Here is a 26,132-nt window from a genome sequence, read left to right as displayed (position 1 = left end):
TCAATATGTCTTTTATTACAGAAGGTAAAGTACATTGACAGGTATTATAGATATTGTAAGCATGGATATTTGTATTCATCTATTTATTGTGCACAACCAGGGCATAATTTTGGTAACTGCCTTTTATACCCTCACTTAAACTTATGGAAATAATTCCTAAGTTTGACCATTTTTATCACTTTATTTGTAAGTCTTTCTTTTATGTTGCATTGTTGCAATTATTCAGATTTTGTGTGAAAAGATTTGTATGAATTATTTTGTGCTGAAAGCTGCATTGTTGGCTCTGGATGCCACAATGTTCTATCTAAACCCTTTAACTTGATAGTGGATTTCTGCACTTGGCAATTATACAATAAGACTAATGTATAACCTTAGATGAATAGTATAATACACCGCTTCCATTCTACACAATATTAAGATATAGCAAAGTATAAGAACTGCAACATGTTAATGGAGTTTTTCCCATTGATTGATTTTTTTGTAGACAGCATAACACAGACATACTAGTCATAGCAATAATGTAAACAGGTTTTGAATATGCATGTTGTACAATTACAAATGTAGTTTCTAACAAATTTGCATAATTTTAAAATACCTTTAAGTTTATTGAAAAACCTGACAATATTAGCATTTGATGTTTTATTTAAGTTGAACCAAAAATGTTCAATAGATGGATAATTCGGTGAACAACATAAGTTTATGACAATAATTTTAATCAACCTTAAATAATATGTGAAGAATCAACACATGTTAAAAATTGCACATTTTATTTGCATGTATCCAGTAATAACTAGATATTATTTTAGCTGCTTTAATGTGTGGACAACACTTCTTTAATTATTTAACTTAATCTACATGGCCTGGTTGTTGAGTTGGTTGGTTAATGATAACCACAGTGTGATATCAATGTTCATGCTGAAATTAGCGGGGCTATAGGAGGTATCAGGAGGAATCTTCATATTAATGAAGCTGACATTGTTCTTAAACCAGATCTTCAAACAAACTGCTATTAGATTCAGGCAAATTAAGGGTGTATTTTCACAAATGACTTTGATAATTCTAGTTTGTCTTACAATGGAGCCAGTCTTAATTTGAAAAAATAACTGAATATCAGAAATCTAATTTCCCAGCTGTCTGAACACACAACTAACGCTCGCTTGGTCATTGTTGGCTCCCGTGCTACTTAAATGAACCCCTGGTACTTTTATGTATACTTAAATGTACCCCAGGTACAGAAAATATACCAAAATATATCCCGGGAATTCTAACGCTAATTTGTTTGTTGTCTGTTTTTTTAAGCTCACCTGAGCTCAATGTGTACATGTTGAGATTTTGTGATTGCCTTTTGTCTGTTGTGCGTCATGTGGCATCAACATTTGCCTTGTTAACACTCTAGAGACCACATTTATTGTCCAATCTTCATGAAATTTGATCAGAAGATTCATCTTAATTATATATTAAGAGGGTTAGAAAATGGTTACAGTTGTTTGAAAAAAAAATAGCCGCCAAGGGGCGCGGCATTTTTCCTAATATGGCTATATTAAAACCTTGTTAACACTCTAGAGGCCACATTTATTGTCTGATCTTTATGAAACTTAGGAGATTTGTTCCAATTATATGTTGGACGAGTTTCAAAATGATTCCGGTTGGTTGAAAAACATGGCCCCCAGGGGGCGGGGCTTTTTTCCTTATATAGCTATGGTAAAACCTTGTTAACACTTTAGAGGCAACATTTATTTCCAATCATCTTGAAACTTCGTCAGAACATTTGACCCAATGATATCTAGGATGAGTTGGAAAATGGTTCCGGTTGGTTGAAAAAATGGCCACCATTGGGTCGGGCATGTTTCTTTATATGGCTATAGCAAAACCATGTTATCACCCTAGAGGCCAAATTTATAGTCCAATCTTCATGACATCTTGATTGAGTTCGAAAATGATTCTGGTCTGTAGGAAAATATGGGCACCAGGGGACGGCATTTTTCCTAATATTGCTATATATGGCTATAGTAAAACCTTGTTAACACTCTAGAAGCCTCATTTATCGCCTGAACTTCATGAAACTTGGTCAGAAGATTTGTCCTGATATCATGGATAAGTTTGAAAATGGTATCAGTTGGTTGAAAACATGGCCATCATTGGGCGGGGCATATTTCCTTATACAGCTGTTGTAAAACCATGTTAACACTCTAGAAGCCAAAGTTATGAACCAATCTTCATGAAATGTGGTCAGAACATATGTCCCAATGACATCTTGTTTGAGTTCCAAAATGATTCTGGTCTGTAGAAATAGAAAAACATTGCCAACAGAGGGCGGGGCATTTTTATGGTTTAAAAAAACAACTTTTAACACTCTGGAGGCCACATTTATTGTCCCATCTTCATGAACTTGGTCAGAAATTTTGTTTTAATGATATCTTGGACAAGTTTGAAAATGATTCAGGTTGCTTGAAAACATGGCAGCAAAGGGGGCCGGGAATTCTATGCCTCCGGATCTGGTCAGGTCTGTCCTGTCTGTCTGTCTGTCTGGTCTGTCCTGTCTGTCTGTCTGTCTTCTGCTGTCTGTCTGGTCCTGTCTGTCTTGTCTGTCTGTCTGTCTGTCTGTCTGTCTGTCTGTCTGTCTGTCTGTCTGTCTGTCTGTCTGTCTGTCTGTCTGTCTGTCTGTCGTCTGTCTGTCTGTCTGTCTGTCTGTCTGTCTGTCTGTCTGTCTGTCTGTCTGTCTGTCTGTCTGTCTGTCTTTCTGTCTGTCTGTCTGTCCTGTCTGTCTTGTCTGTCTGTCTGTCTGTCTGTCTCTGTCTGTCTGTCTGTCCTGTCTGTCTGTCTGTCTGTCTGTCCTGTCTGTCTGTCTGTCTGTCTGTCTGTCTGTCTGTCTGTCGTCTGTCTGTCTGTCTGTCTGTCTGTCTGTCTGTCTGTCTGTCTGTCTGTCTGTCTGTCTGTCTGTCTGTCTGTCTGTCTGTCTGTCTGTCTGTCTGTCTGTCTGTCCTGTCTGTCTGTCTGTCTGTCTGCTGTCTGTCTGTCTGTCTGTCTGTCTGTCTTCTGTCTGTCTGTCTGTCTGTCTGTCTGTCTGTCTGTCTGTCTGTCTGTCTGTTCTGTCTGTCTGTCTGTCTGTCGGTCTGTCTGTCTGTCTGTCTGTCTGTCTGTCTGTCTGTCTGTCTGTCTGTCTTCTGTCTGTCCTGTCTGTCTGTCCTGTCTGTCTGTCTGTCTTCTGTCTGTCTGTCCTGTCTGTCTGTCTGTCTGTCTGTCTGTCTGTCTGTCTGTCGCTGTCGTCTGTCTGTCGTCTGTCTGTCTGTCTGTCTGTCTGTCTGTCTGTCCTGTCTGTCTGTCTGTCTGTCTGTCTGTCTGTTCTGTCTGTCCTGTCGGTCTGTCTGTCTGTCTGTCCTGTCCTGTCGCTGTCTGTCTGTCTGTCTGTCTGTCTGTCGTCTTCGTCTGTCTGTCTGTCTGTCTGTCTGTCTGTCTGTCTGTCTTCTGTCTGTCGGTCTGTCTGTCCTGTCTGTCTGTCTGTCCTCTGTCTGTCTGTCTGTCTGTCTGTCTTCTGTCTGTCTGTCAGTCAGTCAGGTCAGTCTGTCTGTCTGTCTGTCACTGTCTGGCTGTCTGTCTGTCTGTCTGTCTGTCTGTCTGTCTGTCGTCTGTCTGTCTGGCTGTCTTGTCTGTCTTCTGTCTGTCTGTCTGTCTGTCTGTCTGTCTGTCTGTCTGTCTTGTGTCTCAAAACTCTAACCTTGGTTAAAGTTTTGCAATAACTTGTGCATTATTGAAGATAGCAACTTGATATTTGGCATGCATGTGTATCTCATGGAGCTGCACATTTTGAGTGGTGAAAGGTCAAGGTCATCCTTCAAGGTCAAATATATTGCTTCAAAGTGGCGCAATAGGGGGCATTGTGTTTCTGACAAACACATCTCTTGTTCCTTATATGGCTATATATTACTATAGTAAAACCTTGTTAACACTCTAGAGACCACATTTTCTGTTTGATCTTCATGAAACTTGGTCAGAACATTTGTTTTAATGATATCTTGGATAAGTTTGAAAATACTTCCAGTCTGTTGAAAAATATGACCACCAGCATTTACCCTACTCTTTTGTTGTGGGAATCTATATTATTATCTAATTTTTACCAGGGTTCAGAAAAATACATGTAGAACGTTCATACAAGACTTGTAAGCAGCAGTTATTTTCACTCAGTTTGTGGTTGATATGTTTCAGTTTTTGCATCCGTGACGTTTTGTTGTTAATTCTTGTACTTTGCTTGTTGCAGGTTCGTGTATGGAATTTCTAGTTGAAGTTGGTATATACCATTGATAGCCTTACAGAAAACATTATATGACCAGTAGCATGCATAAACGGGTCTTATGCAATATGCAACCTAGGCAATCACGCAGTCTTAGTCAGGAGTTCTGGCCGGCCTGTCCACTTTAAAATCATGCAAGATTTCATGTCATAGAGGTACTGGGTAGCTCTAGACCAGACTGCTTGTACCTTCAAGCCTGGCTGGAGCTAATTTTGCTTCATATGGCATAAGACCAATTTTCGAATGATGCAGGTCATATCATAACTCTCGTTTATTGATGTAATTGGTAATAAATATCGAACGTTGAAATAAGACATTTTTGATGCTATATGACTTCTGTGGTTATAACACATTTATGATTTATTTTTTTTTGTAAATATTAAAAATAACAGATTAGTAAAAAATAAGATGAAAGCAGTCATAAATATAAAAAAAATCAATAAAATTGGAGCCATTAAAAAAGATCATCATTGTGATGGCTGTAATTTTCTGTCATTAGGGTCAAAAAGCTTGCGGGCCATTTGTCAGAAGGGTAAGGGGTTTGAAGTTCAAAGCTGTTTAGTTTTTTTGTTTCTATATTTTTTTATTTGAAAGAAAAATTGAAAGCATGTGAGTTGAATCTTTTTGCACTTTGTCAAGAGAAATTATTTGATTGATTATCATTTAACCCTTTTCACTTAGATACATGTTACACGGTAAGAAGCAAAGTGAAAATGGCTATGTGCAAAATGCATAAAACAACAGCCTACGAGTCACTCTCAGATTGCTCAAGTTTTATGCTTTTTGCTGCTCATCAGTATCTAAGGGTTGGAAATCATGAGGCCTAAAAGACTTGAATCTAGTAAGAAAGGTCTTTAATTAAATTTAATTTTCTTAGGGACTACAAATGCGTCAAAATACATACCTAAGTGGTAAAGGGTTAACCAATTGTTGTTTCATTCAAAATCAAAAGTGTTGATATTTTTTGTGAGTTCGAAAGAATTATAAATGGGTCAGCTTTGTTTGTACAACAGAAAAGTGGAATTTTAGAAAAGCTCAACGGATTCAGTACCACATATATTATTATCATTCATTGACATGGTTTAGTCTGTTCTTACGAGTATTGGTCATTTAGCCCATTTATGCCTTATGGACTGTCCCATTCATCTAAATTGGATCAATTTATTTCCAAAATTTGGGATTTCTAGTATATTTATTTCTATGTTTAGAATATTTCTTACAGATATTCCTTTTAGCAAACAGCGTAGACCCTGATGAGAGGCCGCATGACATGCGGCGTCTCATCTGGGTCTACGCTGTTTGCCAAGGCCTTTTTTTCTAGACGCTAGGCATAAATGGGTTAAATATGATGATTATTTTGTTACAATAGCTGGAAGTCATTTGGGGGTAGTTGTGCAATCCTTGGAAAATCATCAACATTTTCAAAATATTGTGGACCAAAATTTCCTGTACCTAGCATATACTGCCGGGATACATATAGCAATCGGCTCATCGGTCCTGTTGGTTTGTCCATACAGAGTTTACCCGCCATGACACGTTTTGTAAAACATCAATAAAGCTTCCTACAAATCTTTGATACTTGCATTGATTTTTAGGCCCCTGATAGGGTGGCAAAGAGCAGTTGAACTGTCCGTCAGCCTGTGCTTCCGTTCGTCAGTCTGTGTGTCCGTTCGAAAACTTTAACATTGGCCATAACTTTTGCAATATTGAAGATAGCAACTTGAAATTTGGCATGCATGTGTATTTCATGAAGCTGCACAATTTGAGTAGTGAAAGGTCAAGGTCATCCTTCAAGGTCAAAAGTCAAAAAATACAATCCAAGGGAAGTAATAAGCTTTAAAAGGGAGATAATTTCTAAACCTTCCAAATGATATATTGAAATTTTATTTCAAAGTGGAGCAATAGGGGGCATTGTGTTTCTGACAAACACCTCTCTTGTTACTATCAACATACCTACATCAACATGTCATATTGACCTTGACATTGACAATCTTTTGGACTCAAGACTCATTGAGAAGGTCCAAATTCGTGGTTAAGCGTAAATGACGCATTTTGCCAATAATCAATACTGCATGCTACAAAGCTTGATACTTGCACCTATGTTAAAGGGGCCGTCCAACAGATTTTGGCATTTATTATATACCTGTTTAATGCTTTAAACAAAATACAGGTTGTATCAATTGTTTAAATAAAAAATCCTGTATTACGCTACTCGCTGTTTCCAATTCGGTATTACCATACTAGCCGGACTACTTCGACCCATTTAATGACGTCACATTAGGTGCACCGAAAATAGAAATATTTTATATTACGAAATAGATTACGTAGTACATCGTGTGACGTCATTTCTGTGACGAAACACAATAGGTTTATCTAAACTCTATGGAATTTAAGGACCTCAGCTGGCGGACGTGGTGTTTTTTAACAGTAAACTATTTGTTAAAAACATCGAAGGAATTCAAAACGTATTTTGGAGTGTGTGTTTATCATACATAAATGTATATTTCGATAGGAATACAATAAAATAGTGTGGTTTAAACTAAGTTTTGATAAAGACATGGAAGATAGAAGTGGAAGTGCATATTGTTTCAACGTTTTTGTAATTAACATCTGATTAAAATTGTCAACTTAATTGTTATAAACATTGGATTAACAATGGCATTTAGGTAAGCGTGTCGGAAACCTGTGTTTTCCGGGTTCGAATGTTTACACGTTAATTTACATAAACTGTATTCATACGCGTCTTAAATAAACTATGGCATACCGTTTAGTCATTGTTTTGTCAGTTTTGATAAAGTATAAAATACAATTGTTAACGTTAGTTATTGTATATAATATTACGCTAGTCAATTGTTCCAAGAGTCTGTATCACTCTCGTGGCTTGTGCTATTTTCCATCACACTCGAGGCTCCACCTCTCGTGTGATACGTCATCACACAAGCCACTCGAGTGATACAAACTCTTGGAACAATTGACTAGCGTAATATGCCGTATGTATTGAAGCTTGTCATTAAATGCTTTAAATGCTTTATATTGATAAATTTAAACATTTGAACTTTAAATCTCCAGTAAAAAAACAAGAATACAATTTTTAAAAAAGGAAAAAAAGTAACCCTCAACAGGGCTCGAACCACTGACTGACCTGGATTCCTGGAGTCATGAAGTAAAAAACCTCCCGCCTAGACCACTCGACCATCCACGCTCATATTCAGATCAGAGCGGATGTATTGTTTAGCTATATAAGCAATCCTCATAGTTTTCCAAAATATCGAATCGCGTCGATACGATGCTTTATCTGTTGGACAGCCCCTTTAAGAACTACACATTATAAACTGGGATTTTTTTTAGCGTGAACCCTTTTTTAATTTTTGTGTTGCGTTAATTGTGTTAACAGTAGGTAAGCGTTTTAAAATTAATAGAAGCATTTTGGAGGCTTATTTCGTTAAAGGGGACTTTTTTTTCAAGGATTCAAAAGGCTGATGATGCGGGCAGGTAAGGAGCTGCAATATATCTCTGTTCCAATATTGTCAAACACTCATTATTTTGTATTGCAATAATTATACACCATGTGAGTATATCAGGTACATGTAAACTGGTGTTACTTGCATATATATATATCTGTCTTTGTGATGTTATGGTCACATCTCTCTTTATTGTGCAAACATGAGCAATATCATGCTAAAATGGGTTTTATACTTTATACAACAAAGGTAGCTTAACCCTTTGTATTCTGGGAAATTTGTCGTCTGCTAAAATGTCGTCTGCAGAATTGCTAAAATTATCATTTTCTTTGATTTTTTTCAAAGAATAATATCAGAATAGCAAACAGTTTGGATCCTAATGAGACACCACGTTCTGTGGCGTCTCATCTGGATCCAAACTGCAAAGGCCTTCAAATATCTGTTCCAGCACTGAAAGAGTTAAGACCGGCCTGCGCAAGGGCTCAGTCTGATCAGGAGCTTGGTAGCGCCTGACCAGATTGTGCAGGAGATAGGCTGGCTGCTGATGGCAAGAGATCCATTTTCCCATGATGCTGCTTTTATAATCTTTGATGGTGATATGTAGATGTTATTTCATGGCATTGTTTGTCATGGTTTTAGTTCACATGTACTGTACTTACCCGTAGGAGCACGCTGGGCAGCATAGTTTGTGATGCTTACTGTCATATTATATATAACTATTGCTTCCTCTTACATTAGGAAAACTATTCAAATCTATCAAGAGGTTACAAAATTTCAACAAAATTGTCATTGAGCCAAAAAAGAATGCATGCATTATAAATGTTTTTGTTTCTGAACGTCTGTCTCTTCTCAAAAACCCTATTTGAAATGTATATTAGGACAAAAGAAATTTTCCCAGAGCATTTTAACAGTGGACAGAAAAATCTTTTCAAATGATGATTGCTGATTTATTTGTATGCTAAGTCCCTTGTGAATGTTGGATGCAGCAGAAACCTGATTGCAAATGATCATAATATAATCACTGATTTATTTTTTCAGACATCGGGCATAAGCTATAACTTTGTTGAAATATTCTTGATAAGACAGGGTCTTGATATAACATTTAAAAACACTTGTTTGAAATGGTGCACTTTCCATTGTGATATGGAAATTGTGAATGGGGTGGGGAGGTTTGACGGACGTTTAAGGCAGTTAACTTGTGTTTCAAAGGAATTTACTGATCACTGTGTGAAGTAATGCTCTGTTGCTTATAATTGGGCTGTGTTCTGTGAAAAGGGGGTTTAATGCATGTGCGTTAAGTGTCGACCCAGATTAGCCAGTGCAGTCTGCATAGGCTAATCAGGGATGCCCATTTCCGCTTTTATGATATTTTTTGTTTAAAGAAAGTCTCTTCTTAGCAAAAATCAAGTTTAGGCAAAAGGTGTTGTCCCTGATTAGCCTGTGTGGACTGCACAGGCTAATCTGGGATGACACTTTAGGCCCATGCATTAAACCCCCTTTTCACAGAGTGCAGCTCAATTATATTCAAATAATTTATTGGTGTTGGAAGAACCTGCACAGCAACAGCACAACAGGGTTAACCCTTTACCTTGGCTGTCCTTCATCAATTGTGCATATTATATATATTTTGTGCCCAATCTTTCCAGGGTTCAAGCGAAATCCTTCTCAAAAAAGATATTGTAAGCCTAGGCCCTAGGGGTATACCATATTATGCTTAGTAGTTGTAGACTCATTATATTGGAATGTATTATATATCCATATTAGTACCAGTATTCATTATTGTACTTGTATAATATTCAGTTTTATATGTTGATGATTTTAGTTGTTTACTCTTGAGATGTTGGTTTAAAGTAATTGCCTGTGCACCAATGTTTGACACAGTCTTCAGCTGAGTCAGACAGATGAGATTTAGGGGAGGCTTGCAACATATAACAGATTGATATGAGAGAGTGATGGTCTATTATTATAAGCCCCCCTTCCCCCGCCCTTTGGCCTTATCCCAACAGACAGATATGGCATCAGCGTAGTCTGGTCAGGGGCTACCTGATACGCTTATGCGACTACAACCTTTTGCATGACTTTATAGTGGACAGCGTAGCCCAGATCAAACTGCCTGATACCCAGGCTAATATTGAGCAACACTGGCTGCATACGGCATAATACCCATTTTTGCATAATGTGGCTCATATAATTGTTAGACATATCGACTTGAAACTTCATAGGAACATAGATTTCATGGGGCGGTGGGGGAGGAGAGCATTGCACCATAACTCTTGCTTCCATGTCTTTTGAGTTTTTGCCCTTTGTTCATATTTTGTTTGCAAGCATTTGAGAGTACTTGAAAAGGGGATATGAAATGTCTACCAAAATGTGTACCGGTATTTGAAATGTGTTTGGAATAAAAAATGCATGATGATGTAGATAATTATATTACAAATATTTATTACAAATGCATGATGCATGGTTGAGTTTTGGCATAACATAATCAGTCATTGAATATGTATAATTTAGAATTATTAATAGGATATTGCATGATTGTGAAATAAAGTAAAAAATATATATGTAACAGTAATGCATGATTCTTTACTTTAGATTTCTTTTGAACAATTATATATTTTTTTATAATAACAGTTAAAAGATATATCGTAACAAAAAAACAATGTTTTTGGCATTTTAGGGCATGGTAAAAAGTATTAGAAAGATATATCAGTGTATTTATTGCACATAGTAAATGTTGTTTCTGTAATAGTAAGTGTGTAAATGTAATAGTGAAATCAGAACCTACAACTGTTGTTAGTACACAAGTTTACAATATTATAAAGTAAAACAACAAAATTACTTGAATCAATTGTCTTATGAATTATAGCTACTTATCTTAAGTTATGTATACTTTAATACAGCAGTGCTAATTATTTCTAATGAGACATGTTTTAACACACAAGTATTTAAGTTTTCTTCCTGCTTTTTAAAAATTGAGATTTTCACATCGATCATAAGCTATACAATAGTATTTATATGTTAATTATATGGTCCTAGAAAAAGCTTGGGCGTATTATTTTTGATAATGTAAACTGTTGAAACACCATATCTAAGTCTAAGCTGTTGAAAACAGTTTATGGAGCATTGTTTCATTTTGGTGACAGTTTATTTCTTTATGTCATTTGAAAGCTTAACAAGCTTATCAGCATATATATGAGGTTTGCTTTGTCAAAACGGAACTTAATGCATGAGCACAAAGTGTCCTCCAAAATTAGCCTGTGCATTCCGCACACACTAATCAAGGACAACATGGTAAGCTTTATGGTATTTTTGTCTAAAATAAGTCTCTTCCTAGTAAAAATAAAGATTAGACAAAAAGGTTTTTCCTCAATTAGCCTGCACAGACTGCACAGGCTATTCTGGGACAACTTTGTATGCACATGAAATAAACTTTGTGCAATCTGCACAGGCTAATCAGGGACGACACTTTCCGCTTTTATGACATTTTTCGTTTAAATGAAGTCTCTTCTTAGCAAAAATCCAATTTATAAGGAAAGTGTCGTCTCTGATTAGCCTGTGCAGACTGCACAGGCTAATCTGGGACGACTCTTTACGCACATGCATTATGCCCCATTTTCTCAGAACGCGACTCATATATAATTATGGTGTAACATATGTGACATTGCAAGGTGATATTGTGTGCTGTTCTAGTGACATTCCAAGCTGACATTGTGTGCTTAACATTCCAGTTTCAACAGGCCCGGTAATGAGGAGATTGACCCCCAGTTCCGGTTGTGGTTGAGCTCCAAGCCGGATCCCAGCTTCCCTATCTCCATCCTGCAGACTGGCATGAAGGTACGGGGCACCAGTCAGTGGGTAACAGACCTGGGGCCATGATTGTTCCTTAATAATACATGAAAGGGATGGCATGCAAGTTGGTTTTGTCATGAAAATTGAAGAAATCTGTCTGTCAAAAATATATTATTTTATTACATTATTTTACAGAACACTTAACATTTAGATGTGTTTTTTATGCCCTTGGTATGGTGGCATATAGCAGTTGCTCTTTCTGTCCTTCTTTCCATCCTTCTTTCCATCCTTCTGGCATTTGTTTCCGGAGTTTGTTTCCTAAATGTTTTCAGATAAAAACCTGATTATTGGTGTGTGAGTCTTCCTGCATGACTTTCAGATCAAGTTCAAGTTTTATTATGGCTAATTGATTTTTAGCAAAGTTATAAGCCTTTGACTTAAGCATTTTATGTAGAATGACTGTCTTCCTGACTTTTTTCTAAACGCTTGCAGTCATTAACCACAGTTTTGATGTAAGCATCTACCTGACTCATATATATAGTTTGAGTTTTGTTCTGGTCCATTGATTTTTGATGAAGTTACTTTCTTTGGACATAAGAATTTTAATTAAAATAACGCTTATGCAGATTTTTTAGCGCATCTATTTTTTGAAAAAAAAATATGAGCTATTGTCATCACCTTGGCGTCGGCGTCTGGTTAAGTTTTGCGTTAAGGTCCACTTTTCTCATTAAGTATCAAAGCTATTGCTTTCATACTTGCAACACTTACTTACTATCATGAGGGGACTGGGCAGGCAAAGTTAGATAACTATGGCTTGCATTTTGACAGAATTATGTGCACTTTTTATACTTAGAAAATTGAAAATTTTGGTTAAGTTTTGCGTTTAGGTCCACTTTTTTCCTAAAGTATCAAAGCTATTGCATTCATACTTGCAACACTTACTAACTATCGTAAGGGGACTGTGCAGGCAAAGTTATGTAACTCTGACTGGCATTTTGACGGAATTATGGGCCCTTTATACTTGAAAATTTGGTTAAGTTTTGTGTTTTGGTCCACTTTACCCCTAAAGTATCATAGATATTGCTTTCATACTTGGAACACTCGCAAACTATCATAAGGGGACAGTAAAGGTTAAGTTGCATAACTCTGGTTGTCATTTGTATGGAATTATGGCCCTTTTTTGACTTAGTAACTTTGAATATATGGTTACATTTTGTGTTTAGATCCACTTTACTTCTAAAGTATCAAGGCTATTGCTTTTAAACTTCAAATACTTTCATGCTATCATGAGGGTACTGTACCTGGCAAGTTGAATTTTACCTTGACCTTTGAATGACCTTGACTCTCAAGGTCAAATTATTAAATTTTGTTAAAATTGATTGCCATAATTTCTTTATTTATGATTAGATTCGATTGATAATTTGACAAAACAAATTCCACTTGACATACCACAATAGACTCCACCCAAACCATCCCCCACGCCCCCCCCCCCTTCCGAATCCCCCACGCCCCCCCCCACCCGAATCCCCCCTCAATCCCCCCCATTATTTTTTTATTTTTTTAATTAAAGATCATCTAATAAATGACCACCACACCCTCACACTATATACCCCCACCCCACAAAAATTATTTTTATGCCCCCGGTAGGGTGGCATATAGCAGTTGAACTGTCCGTCAGTATGTCAGTCAGTCTGTCCGTCCGTCAGAAAAAAAACAAACATTGGCCATAACTTTTTCACTTTTGAAGATAGGAACTTGATATTTGGCATGCATGTGTATCTCATGGAGCTGAACATTTTGAGTGGTGAAAGGTCAAGGTCATCCTTCAAGGTCAAATGTCAAATTTATGGTGCCTGTCCGTCGGAAAACATTAACATTGGCCATAACTTTTTCAATATTGAAGATAGCAACTTGATATTTGGCATGCAAGTGTATCTCATGGAGCTGAACATTTTGAGTGGTGAAAGGTGAAGGTCAAGGTCATCCTTCAAGGTCAAATGTCAAATAAATGGCATCTGTCCATCAGAAAACTTTAACATTGGCCATAACTTTTTTAATATTGAAGATAGCAACTAGATATGTGGCATGCATGTGTATCTTATGAAGCTGCACATTTTGAGTGGTGGAAGTTCAAGGTCAAGGTCATCCTTCAAGGTAAAAAAAAAACAACAACAATTTTTCAATGCGGTGTTCTCATGAAGCTGCACATTTTGAGTGGTGGAAGTTCAAGGTCAAGATAATCCTAAAAGGTCAAGGTCATCCTTCAAGGTCAAGGTCATCCTTCAAGGTCAAAGGTAAAAAAAATTATTAAAAAATCAAAGCGGTGTTCTCATGAAGCTGCACATTTTGAGTGGTGGAAGGTCAAGGTCATTTTTCAAGGTCAAGGTCATCCTTCGAGGTCAAGGCCATCCTTTAAGGTCAAAGGTCAAAAAAATATATAAAAAAAATTCAAAGCTGCATTTTCATGAAGCTGCACATTTTGAGTGGTGGATGGTCAAGGTCATCCTTCAAGGTAAAAAAAAAAATCAAACAAAAAAATCCAAGCGGCGTTCTCATGAAGCTGCACATTTTTAGTTGTGGAAGTTCAAGGTCAAGGTCATCCTTCAAGGTCAAAGGTAAACAAATAATATTTCAAAGCGGCGTTCTCATTAAGCTGCACATTTTGAGTGGTGGAAGTTCAAGGTCAAGGTCATCCTTCAAGGTCAAAGGTAAAAAAAAAAAAAAAAAACTCAAAGCGGCGCAATAGGGGGCATTGTGTTTCTGACAAACACATATCTTGTTTTTTTCAAACATGGTTAAAAAACACAAATATTTTTTTTATGCCCCCCTTCGAAAAAGAGGGGGTATATTGCTTTGCACATGTCGGTCTTTCGGTCTGTCGGTCGGTCCGTCCACCAGGTGGTTTCCGGATGATAACTCAAGAACGCTTGGGGCTAGGATCATGAAACTTCATAGGTACATTGATCATGACTTGCAGATGACCCCTATTGATTTTGAGGTCACTAGGTCAAAGGTCAAGGTCACGGTGACCCAAAATAGTAAAATGGTTTCCGGATGACAACTCAAGAACGCATACGACTAGGATCATGAAACTTCATGGGTAGATTGATCATGACTGGCAGATGACTCCTATTGAATTTGAGGTCACTAGGTCAAAGGTCAAGGTCACGGTAACCCAAAATAGTAAAATGGTTTCTGGATGATAACTCAAGAATGCATATGCCTAGGATAATGAAACTTCATGGGTAGATTGATCATGACTCGCAGATGACCCCTATTGATTTTGAGGTCACTAGGTCAAAGGTCAAGGTCACGGTGACCCGAAATAGTAAAATGCTTTTCGGATGATAGCTCAAGAACGCATATGCCTAGGATCATGAAACTTCATAGGTAGATTGATCATGACTCACAGATGACCCCTATTGATTTTGAGGTCATAAGGTCAAAGGTCAAGGTCACGGTGACCCGAAATAGTAAAATTATTTTGGGATGATAACTCAAGAACGCTTTTGCCTAGGATCATGACACTTCATAGGTACATTGATCGTGACTCGCAGATGACCCCTATTGATTTTCAGGTCACTAGGTCAAAGGTCAAGTTCACAGTGACAAAAAACGTATTCACACAATGGCTGCCACTACAACGAACAGCCCATATGAGAGGCATGCATGTTTTACAAACAGCCCTTGTTATTATTTTATTTTTTAAATAACGTCCAACCATCCCACCCAAGAATCCCCCCCCCCCCCAAAAAAAATAATATTTTTTTTTTTGCATTTTTTCGCATTTTTGGAAGATAATATAATAAATGACCACACACCCACACTACACCCCTCTCCACTCCACCACTCCCTCCTTTGTGATTGAAATTGAGATAGGTCCTTACACCTTTAAAAAGAAAAAAAGATGAGCAGTCTGCACCCGCAAGGCGGTGCTCTTGTTTTTTCAATGCTTTAAGATACTGACCTGATTTTTGTTATGTGAGTCTACCTGCATGACTTTCAGATCAAGGCTGAAGTTTGTTTTTGTTCATTTATATTTGACAAAGTCACAAGCCTTGACACTTTCTCTAAAAACATTTTCCTTTACTTTTTTTCCTAAACTAAATTTAGCCAAGCAAATTAAAAAAAAATCACATGCAGACAACCAACTTACTTTCATTTATGTGTCAAATGGCATCTAGCAGGGTATGATAGACACACTTCTTGTTTATATATGTACAAAAACTACATTTTAATAAAATTTAAAATTAATTTTGAGGATATTTTTGTGATGTCTACTGTTCATGCTCTCACTAAGAGTGCATGTTTGGGTGAAATGTTTGTGTAAGTAGTCTGTAGGTAGTGTAAAATATTTGACCATCTTTATGTAACTGAAACACTTTTTTTACTCTAAAAAAAGACACAAAAACAAACAAACAAGTTGTTAAGTATTTTGACAAAACTTTTCCATCCAATCAGATTTTGACACAACTTTCCCATCCAATCTGATTTGTACACAACTTTTCCATCCAATCAGATGACAGTTGAGCCTCCCCAGGGCCTCAAGGCCAACATGTTGCGTGCCTTTGGTAGCGGGGGCACTGGAGTTATCTCTGAACGGATGTTTGAAGACGCCAACAAGGGGGTCGCATGGCGTAAGCTCCTGTTTGGACTCTGTCTCTTCAACAGCGTGATCCACGAGCGGAAGAAGTACGGGGCACTGGGCTGGAACATTGCTTATGAGTTCAACGATTCAGATCTTGAGGTAAAGATACAATGGTTTCATGCGGACAGCATGCTTGAGTATATTTTTTATGCTCCCCCAAAAAAAATTTTGGGGGGAGCATATAGTCGCCGCTTCGTCTATCCGTCCGTGTGTCTGTCCGTCCGTGCACAATTTTGTCCGGGCTATTTCTCAGCAACTAATGACCGGAATTCAATTAAACTTTATGGGAAGCTTCATTACCAAGAGGAGATGTGCATATTATCAGCCGGTTCTGGTCGAATGATTTTTCACTGAGTTTTGGCCCTTGGAAATTTTTCATTAACTGTACATAAAGTGCAATTCTTGTCCGGGCTATTTCTCAGCAACTAATGACCCGAATTCAATTAAACTTTATGGGAAGCTTCACTACCAAGAGGAGATGTGCATATTATCAGTCAGTTTTGGTCGGATGATTTTTCACAGAGTTATGGCCCTTTGAAATTTTCCATTAACTGTACATATAGTGCAATTCTTATCCGCGCTATTTCTCAGCAACTAATGACCGGAACTCAATGAAACTTTATGGGAAGCGCCACTACCAAGAGGAGATGTGCATATTATCATCCGGTTCTGGTTGGATGATTTTTCACAGAGTTATGGCCCTTTGAAATTTTCCATTGTACATATAGTGCAATTCTTGTCCGAGCTATTTCTCAGCAACTTATTACGGGAATCCAATGAAACTTTATGGGAAGCTTCACTACCAACAGGAGATGTGCATATTATCAGCCGGTTATGGTCGGATGATTTTTCACAGAGTTATGGCCCTTTGAAATTTTCTATAAACTGTACATATAGTGCAATTCTTGTCCGGGCTATTTCTCCCCAACTACTGACTGGACTTCAATGAAGCTTTATTGGAAGCTTAACTACCTTGAGGAGATGCGCATGTTATTAGTGGGTTCTGGTTAGATGAGTTATGGCCCTCTTAAATTTTTAAGTTGCTAAACCATCCATCGTATTATTTTGTCCAAAGTTATGCCCCTCAAGACGTTTCCTTTAATCTGAATATATAGTGCAATATTGTGACAAAAAAATACTTTGGGGAGCATCACCCGTTTCCGACGGTTTCTTGTTGGTCACTGAGCATGAATGTATGTCAGTCTTTCTGTACTTCGTAAATCAATAGCACATAATCTTCATCTAACATCAAAACTGCTTTCTACAAAGCTTTGATGCATGCATGGAGTACATGTAGCACACTATCCACCCAGTCACATTATTTGACCTTTTGTTTTTTACATGGACCTAATTCTGGAATATGATTTATTAAAACAGGACTATTAATCAATACTGACAGGGTTTCCACTGGGGGGTATCAGGGTTTATTAAATGCAGCATCTTGTTCCTTAGAAGGCTATAGTGAAACCTTGTGAACAACCCTTGCCCAGGTCAGTATAGTATCCTGCTGTGTCTTGTTAGCGCTTTGTGACCTTCTGCCCCCTTGTGTTATATATGATGAGCCTCGCTGTGTGAAAAGGCAGTTTAATGCATGTGCATAAAGTGTCGTGTTTTGCACATGTCGGTCGGTCTGTCCACTAGATGGTTTCCGGATGATAACTCAAGAATGCTTAGGCCTAGGATCATGAAACTTCATAGGTTCATTGATCACGACTGGCAGATGACCCCTATTGATTTTCAGGTCACTAGGTCAAAGGTCAAGGTCACAGTGACTCGAAATAGTAAAATGGTTTCCGGATGATAACTCAAGAATGCTTAGGCCTAGGATCATGAAACTTCATAGGTACATTGATCATGACTGGCAGATGACCCCTATTGATTTTCAGGTCACTAGGTCAAAGGTCAAGGTCACAGTGACTCGAAATAGTAAAATGGTTTCCGGATGATAACTCAAGAATGCTTACTCCTAGGATCATGAAACTGAATAGGAACATTGATCATGACTGGCAGATGACCCCTATTGATTTTCAGGTCACTAGGTCAAAGGTCAAGGTCACAGTGACTTGAAATAGTGAAATGGTTTCCAGTTGATAACTCAAGAATGCTTACACCTAGGATCATGAAATTTCATAGGTACATTGATCATGACTGGCAGATGACCCCTTTTGATTATCAAGCCACTAGGTCAAAGGTCAAGGCCACAGTGACTCGAAACAGTAAAATGGTTTCCTGATGATAACTCAAGAATAATTAGGCCAAGGATCATAAAACTTCATAGGCACATTGATCATGACTGGCAGATGACCCCTATTGATTTTCAGGTCACTTGGTCAAAGGTCAAGGTCACAGTGACAAAAAACATATTCACACAATGGCTGCCTTTACAACTGACAGCCCATATGGGGGCATGCATGTTTTACAAACAGCCCTTGTTCATTTAAAGAAAATCTTTTGGTAGCGAAAATCTTTTTAAAGCAGAAAGTGTCGTCCCTGATTAGCCTGTGGAGATTGCATTGGCTAATCTGGGACGACACTTTACGCACATGCAATAAACCCCCTTTTCACTGAGCATGGCTCATATGGAAAATATTCATCTAAGACCACCACTGATGAATTTTCCCTTGTTGTGCAGGTGTCGATCCTCCAGCTGGAGATGCTGCTGTCAGAGCACAAGACGATCCCGTGGGAGGCGCTGTCCTACCTGATAGGCGGGGTCACATACGGGGGTAGGGTCACAGACGAGTGGGACTACAGGTGTCTGCACGCCCTCCTTGGGCGCTTCTTCTGTCCAGAGTCCCTCCAGCCCCACTACAGCTACTCACCAAACAAGGTATGAGCTTGCTGGGGGATGAAATAACATGAATGAGAACCGCTTTGGGAAAACAGGGCTTAATGCATTTGCATAAAGTGTTGTCTCTGATAAGCCTGTGCTGTCTGCACAGGCTAATAATTGACAATGTTTAATGCCTAAACTGAATTATCACTAAGAAGAGACTATTTTTTAACAGAAAATACCATAAAAGGGGCAACACTTTACGCACATGCATAAAGCCTGGTTTTCCCAGAGCATGGCTTGAATCTGTTTACTTTTCATTCGTGATCTACTTAGCAACACCCCATGTCTCTCAAGCTTTTATCTTAAGAAGCAGTTATTATGAAGGAATATAGGGTTTATTTTGATCAATGTGTTTGTCTGATATAATTTTAATCTATTTGTAGAAAGTTTAAATGATATCATGAAGTTTCACTGCTCTGTTAATGCTTATCAATTCACTCAATTGTAGCCTTCAGAATAAAAAAAGTAGTTCTCATAAGACAGAAATTTGAACAGCAGTTTTGAATCCTGTTTCCTTCGGTAGCAGTATACAAACAACTTAATGTTTATTTATGACTTTTATTAAAATTTTATTTTAAATGTTCTTTAATTTACTTCATTTCATGTCACCCATCACCATTGTGACATTTTAGTCTCAGTTGTTAGTTCATGCATTTTCATTATCTAAATCATTTGAGGTTTTATCATATTCTATTTTATCATATCTATTATGCATTATTATGATATATGTGATAGGAGGTAGTTGGACGGGTAAGCCCTCTATATCATTATGTATATCAGTCATGGCTGAGTTGCTTTAAAAACAAAATGGCTTATAAACAGCCCTTTTAGAGTTTACTTTGCAGTCCTATTCAGTGTTCAAGAATACAAGTAAAACTTCAAATTCAGACAGAACTAAACCATTTCCCACTTAGAAGCAAAGTGATAATGAATATATGCAAATAGCTTAAAACCAGAACAGCCTGCGAGTAACTTGCAAATTGTTCAGGTTTTATGCTGTTTGCTGCTCATCAGTATCAAAGGGTTGGACATGAAGCCTCTAAAACTTGACTTTAGTAAGAAAGGTATCTAGTAAAATTTAACTTTCTAAAGGACTATAAATGCATCAAAATACCTATCTAAGTAGTAAAGGGTTAAACAAAGTCAGTTTGCATATTTTTATCCAATGTCAGCAACTAGCAAACCCCCATGGGTAATGAGAGTGGTTTTTTAATACAGTTGAGCCTTATCCTAGGATAAAATGGGCACAATGCATATGTAAAGTGTTGTTCCATAGGGCACAATGCATGTGTGTAAAGTGTTGTTCCATAGAAGCCTGTGCACAGGCTAATCAGGGATGACATTTTCAGCTTGTATTATATATTTCATTAAAAGGATGTCTTTTCTTACTTAAAATCTCATTTATGCGGAAAGTATCACCTCTGATTATCCTGTGCAGACTTCACAGGCTTGTCTGGTACAACACTTCACACACTTGCAGTAAGCCCTTATCTGGTACAACACTTCACACACTTGCAGTAAGCCCTGTTTTCCTGAGCATTGCTTAGTTAATTTCCTATTGTGACATGGCTGTTACCAGTCTGGCTCAGTTAATTTCCTATTGTGACATGGCTGTTACCAGTCTGGCTCAGTTAATTTCCTATTGTGACATGGCTGTTACCAGTCTGGCTCAGTTAATTTCCTATTGTGACATGGCTGTTACCAGTCTGGCTCAGTTAATTTCCTATTGCGACATGGCTGTTACCAGTCTGGCTCAGTTAATTTCCTATTGTGACATGGCTGTTACCAGTCTGGCTCAGTTAATTTCCTATTGTGACATGGCTGTTACCAGTCTGGCTCAGTAAATTTCCTATTGTGGCATGGCTGTTACCAGTCTGGCTCAGTTAATTTCCTATTGTGACATGGCTGTTACCAGTCTGGCTCAGTTAATTTCCTATTGTGACATGGCTGTTACCAGTCTGGCTCAGTTAATTTCCTATTGTGGCATGGCTGTTACCAGTCTGTTAATGTCCAAGCTTGATTGGAGCAACTCAGTCCATGTTTGTAAATAATTGTATGTGCAATTCTAGATGTGCAAGGTATTATTATAGTTGTAAAAAAGGGAATACAAAAATATTGCCCCTTTTTTACTTTAAATCAAAACAAAACTTTTCAAAGAACATAATTGTGTTAATCCCCATTCCAAAATGAAAGCAGGGAAATTACAAACTTTCAAATGAAATAAAATTGAATCTTTTCTCATATGAAATTTGGTGGTAATTGTTCAGTTCATCGTCGGATATCAAGTTTTTTAATTATGAACTTTTGAAAAAGTACATGTATATCCTTCGCTTATAACTGATTAAAATGCTTGTGGTATAGTATAGTTTGCAATATTATTGCTTCATTATTATTTTATATTCTGGTATACACATTTTTTTCAAATGTAATCCTTTGGTCTGTTTCTGTCACATGCTGTCTGATTGTGTGATATTTTGTTGCACAATTATGTACTGTTCTTACCTATATACAGTTGTATCAAATGTACTCTTTTTTTTTTTAATTGTCTTGATTGACCAAAGTGGTTAACAATTTTTTATAACAAAAGAAGTGAGTTACAATTTATTTCAACAAAAATATTTTAATCTCCAATCAATAATTAAGAAAAGTCAACAACAACATGGGTTTAAGTCAAATGTTCTACGATATTTGGGCTAACACGTACATCAGGATAAAATTCTTGTAAACCAATATTAACAAAAGAAATCGTTTTAAATTATTGTTTTTTTAATTATTATAGAATTCATTGTGAAACCAGGCAAGGCTTTTCATCTTTTTTTGCATTTACTTGCTTATTGGTATTAAGCAATTTGTTATTGTATTTTACTGTTATAGATATAAAACAGAATAAAAACTTGTATATATTTGAATACATTCTTAACTATAAAGTGTTTGATTGCATTTCTCCATGGCTGATGTATAGATATACCAGCCAGTGCGAGACGGCATGAAGTTTACTGATGTGGTGACCTACATTGAGTCCCTGCCAGCGGACAACTCAGCTGACATCTTCGGTATGACAACCAATGCGGAGAAGGCATGTAGAGAGATACAAGCCAACGACCTGATGACCACCATCATCAGTGTGCAGCCACGCCTTTCTATGGGATTCATGGGGTAGGATTCTTCACCCATGGACCTGGTTTAATAATTAAACAGTGCTCTTAGAAAATTTGCCGTATTGTACTTAACCCAGGGATATAAATGGGCACCTGTGAGAGTAATGAGCACATGTGCCATGGCTGCGTACTGGGCCCAGTGTTAACAGATGACTTATATCGGTGAACAGAGGGTTATTGTGAAATTCAGCTTATGATGAACATCACTACCAGACTATAAACCAAACTGTTAACCTTTCCTTTTATTTCTAGGACTGCTAAGAGCAGTGATGAGATTGTGGGCACCATGGCTGCTGACATCCTGCAGCGTCTGCCAGAGACCGTAGAGGAGGTTGCAGAGGGTGATGTGAGGTCGAGCACGTCCTCCACCCTCTTCCAGATACATATCAAACACATCCTGAACCGAGAGTTACCTGACTTGCGGGACTTTGAGAAGAACAAATGTATGTCATGTCTGGTTCATTGTATTGTAGCCTCCCTCTGTAAAAATGGGGTTTAATTCATGTGCGTAAAGTGTCATTCCAGATTTGACTGTGCAGTCCACATAGAATAATCAGGGATGACACTTTCTGCCTAAACTAGGGTTTTGCTAAGAAGACACTTTCTTAAAACAAAAAATATCATAAAAGCAGAAAATGTCATCCCTGATTAGCCTGTGCAGACTGCACAGGCTAATCTGGGACTACACTTTATGCATTTCATTAAACCCTCTTTTTACAGAGCACATCCCATTTGTTGATTTTTTAGCTCACCTGAGCACATGGTGAGCTTTTGTGATCGCTTTTTGTTCGTCGTCTGTCGTGCGTTGTGTGGCGTCAACATTTGCCTTGTTAACTCTCTAGAGGCCACATTTATTGTAAAACCTTCATGAAATTTGGTCAAAAGATTGGTCTCAATGATATCTTGGATGAGTTAAAAAATGGTAACGTTTGCTTGAAAAACATGGCTGCCAAGGGGCATGGCACTTTTCCTTATATGGCTATTTATGGCTATAGTTAAATTATGTTAACACTCTAGAGGCCACATTTATTGTCTGATCTTCATGAGACTTGGTCAGAAGATTCATCCCAATAATATCTTGGATGAGTTCGAAAATGTTGCCGGTTGGTTGAAAAACATGGCCGCCAGGGGGCGGGGCATTTTACCTTATATGGCTATAGTAAAACCTTGTTAACACTCTAGAGGCTACATTTATTTTCCGATTGTCATGAAACTTGCTCAGAAGATTTGTCCCAATGATATCTTGGACGAGTTCAAAAATGATAACCTTTGCTTGAAAAACATGTCTGCCAAGGGACGGGGCATTTTTCCTTATATGGCTTTATATGGCTATAGTAAAATCTTGTTAAAACTCTAGAGGCCACATTTATTGTCTGATTTTCATGAAACTTGGTCAGAAGATTCATCCCAATAATATCTTGGACGAGTTCGAAAATGATGCCGGTTGGTTGAAAAACATGGCCGCCAGGGGGCGGGGCATTTTTCCTTATATGGCTATAGTAAAACCTTGTTAACACTCTAGAGGCCACATTTATTGTCCAATCTGGATATGGTCAGAATATTTGTCTTAATGATATCTTGCATGAGTTCGAAAATGGTTACGTTTGCTTGAAAAACATGGCTTCCAAGGGGCGGGGCATTTGTCCTTATATGGCTATATTGGGCTATAGTAAAATATTGTTAACACTCTAGAGGCAACATTTATAGTCCAATCTTCATGAAACTCAGTCAAAAGATTAATCCCAATAATATCTTTGACGAGTTCAAAAATGATGCCGGTTGGTTGAAAAACATGGCCACCACAGGGGCGGGGCTATTTTCTTATATGGCTATAGTAAAACCTTGTTAACACTCTAGAGGTCACATTTATTTTCCGATCATCATGAAACTTGGTCAGAAGATTTGTCCCAATGATATATTGGATGAGTTCGAAAATGGTTTTGGTTGCTTTAAAAACATGGCCACCAGAGGCAGGGCATTTTTCCTTATATGGCTATAATGTATGGCTATAGTAAAACCTTGTTAACACTCTAGAGGCCACATTTATTGTCCAATCTTCATGAAATTTGGTCAGAAGATTGGTCTCAATGATATCTTGGATGAGTTCGAAAATAATTATGTTTGCTTAAAAAAAAATGGCTTCCATGGGACGGGGTATTGTTTCTTATATGGCTATAGTAAAACCTTGTTAACACTCCAGAGGCCACATTTATTTTCCGATCTTCATGAAACTTGGTCAGAAGATTTGTCCCAATAATATCTTGTTATCTCAGGTGAGCAACTTTGGGCCTTTTAGGCCCTCTTGTTGTTATTTTGTTCACGTATTTGAATAATTTGTATGCGTTCATTGTACATAGACTGGATGTGTTGTTTTAGATTCATTAACAAGAATTGTATTAATTAATGGTTAGTATGTGGGTATTCATCAAGTGTCTAAACTAAACACTACCTGGCAGACTGAGCATATTCACTGGAACACATGAAGAAATGTGTGGGTCACAAACTAATAAGGGTGTCACAGTACTCCGTGGGACGGTATATCGTAATAGTCTCCCCTCCGTACGGTGCACGATTCGCCTCCGAGTCTGTACGGTACGGTACGGCATTTTTCATATGCGCCAACGCGCCAAGTAAATTTTCAATGTTTGGATGTTGTAACAATGCGCGGCAAGAAAGATTCCATTGGCGCAATCAATAAAATATGTGGCGCAGTAATTTGATCAATGTTAACGGAAATTCTCCCAATTCATCTCATATCATATTTTTAAATGACAAATTTTGTAATCATGAATTTAAAATAAAATTACATTTTTCACAAATTAAAGATATGATGTATGTAGAGGTCTTTAAATAAAATTTTAAAATGGTTTAAAATGGTTTGTATGTTGTTTCCATCTGACAATACGTATCGCGGTACGTCTTGTATCATACACACTGTACCGCAATACGTATCGTATCGTAAGGTGAGCGTATCGTGACACCCTTAAAACTAATATTAGGTTAACTTGCTGACTTGCATGAACTCTATGTACTGCAAAAATATACTCATATTATATATTATGTTTTTGGTCTTAATGAAATGGTTATGTAAAATTGGGTCCATCAGGGATTTTATGAATGGTATAAATCCTGTTTCCAGCAACCCATGCTGGATATTGACACTGAATATAAATCATACCCTCAATGTAATGTCAAGAATGATTAGTTTGAGAGCCTTGTTCTGGAGAAACTGGGCTTAATGCATGTGCATAAAGTGTCATCACATATTAGCCTGTGCAGTCTGCCTAGGCTAATAAGAGATGACACTTTCTGTTTACATGTTATTTGTTGTTTAAAGTAAGTCTCCTCTTGAAAAAAAATCCAGTTAAGGCGGAAAGTATAGTCCCTGATTAGCCTGTGCAAACTGCACAGGCTAATCAGGGATGACACTGTACGCACATGCAGGTGGAAAGTGTCAGGCTAATCTGGTACAAGCCTATCTGTGCATGCCTTGTTTTCCTAGCACCAGCCATCTATATTCCAGTGCTGTCAGCAGCGGTAGATTCAGTTATGGGTAACTCCGCGCTAGTGACAGTACTACGCCAGGAGATGGACCGCTACAACACGCTCCTGCACGTCATCCACACCATGATGCGCTCGCTCATCCTCGCCATCAAGGGGGAGGTCATCATGTCCGAGCCCCTTGAGGAGGCGTATAACGCACTTCTCACGCAGAAAGTGCCCCTCAAGTGGAAGGTAGGCCTGCAATTGAAAAGAGTTTGTCTGCGTTTCATCATTGTAAGAAATGTAAGCCAAACAACTCATCATTGGCATAAAGTCTAACATAAAGTGTACTTTAAAAAGTATGCATTGCACAGACTAGAGGTTTCCCATTTTAGTCAGTCTTCTATGAGTTTTGCAAGCACCTCAGTTCCTGTGTGGAGAACCAATAACAAAAGGTGAATGTTATCTA

General features: G+C 37.8%; 1 protein-coding gene across 1 annotated transcript in view; it reads left to right on the top strand.

Annotated features, from left to right (window-relative positions):
- Positions 1 to 26,132, top strand: part of LOC127874702 (dynein axonemal heavy chain 6-like) — a 279,888-nt gene that overhangs the window by 243,908 nt on the left and 9,848 nt on the right. The window contains 6 exon segments of the mRNA XM_052419240.1: positions 11,478 to 11,583; positions 16,058 to 16,285; positions 18,819 to 19,016; positions 21,985 to 22,178; positions 22,433 to 22,623; positions 25,704 to 25,915. Coding sequence (XP_052275200.1) covers positions 11,478 to 11,583; positions 16,058 to 16,285; positions 18,819 to 19,016; positions 21,985 to 22,178; positions 22,433 to 22,623; positions 25,704 to 25,915 — 1,129 coding nt within the window.

The sequence above is a fragment of the Dreissena polymorpha genome, chromosome 3, assembly GCF_020536995.1.
Source record: "Dreissena polymorpha isolate Duluth1 chromosome 3, UMN_Dpol_1.0, whole genome shotgun sequence".
Lineage (NCBI taxonomy): Eukaryota > Metazoa > Mollusca > Bivalvia > Myida > Dreissenidae > Dreissena > Dreissena polymorpha.
The sequence above is the reverse complement of the archived record's forward strand: the minus strand, read 5'-3'. Positions and strand labels throughout refer to the sequence as shown.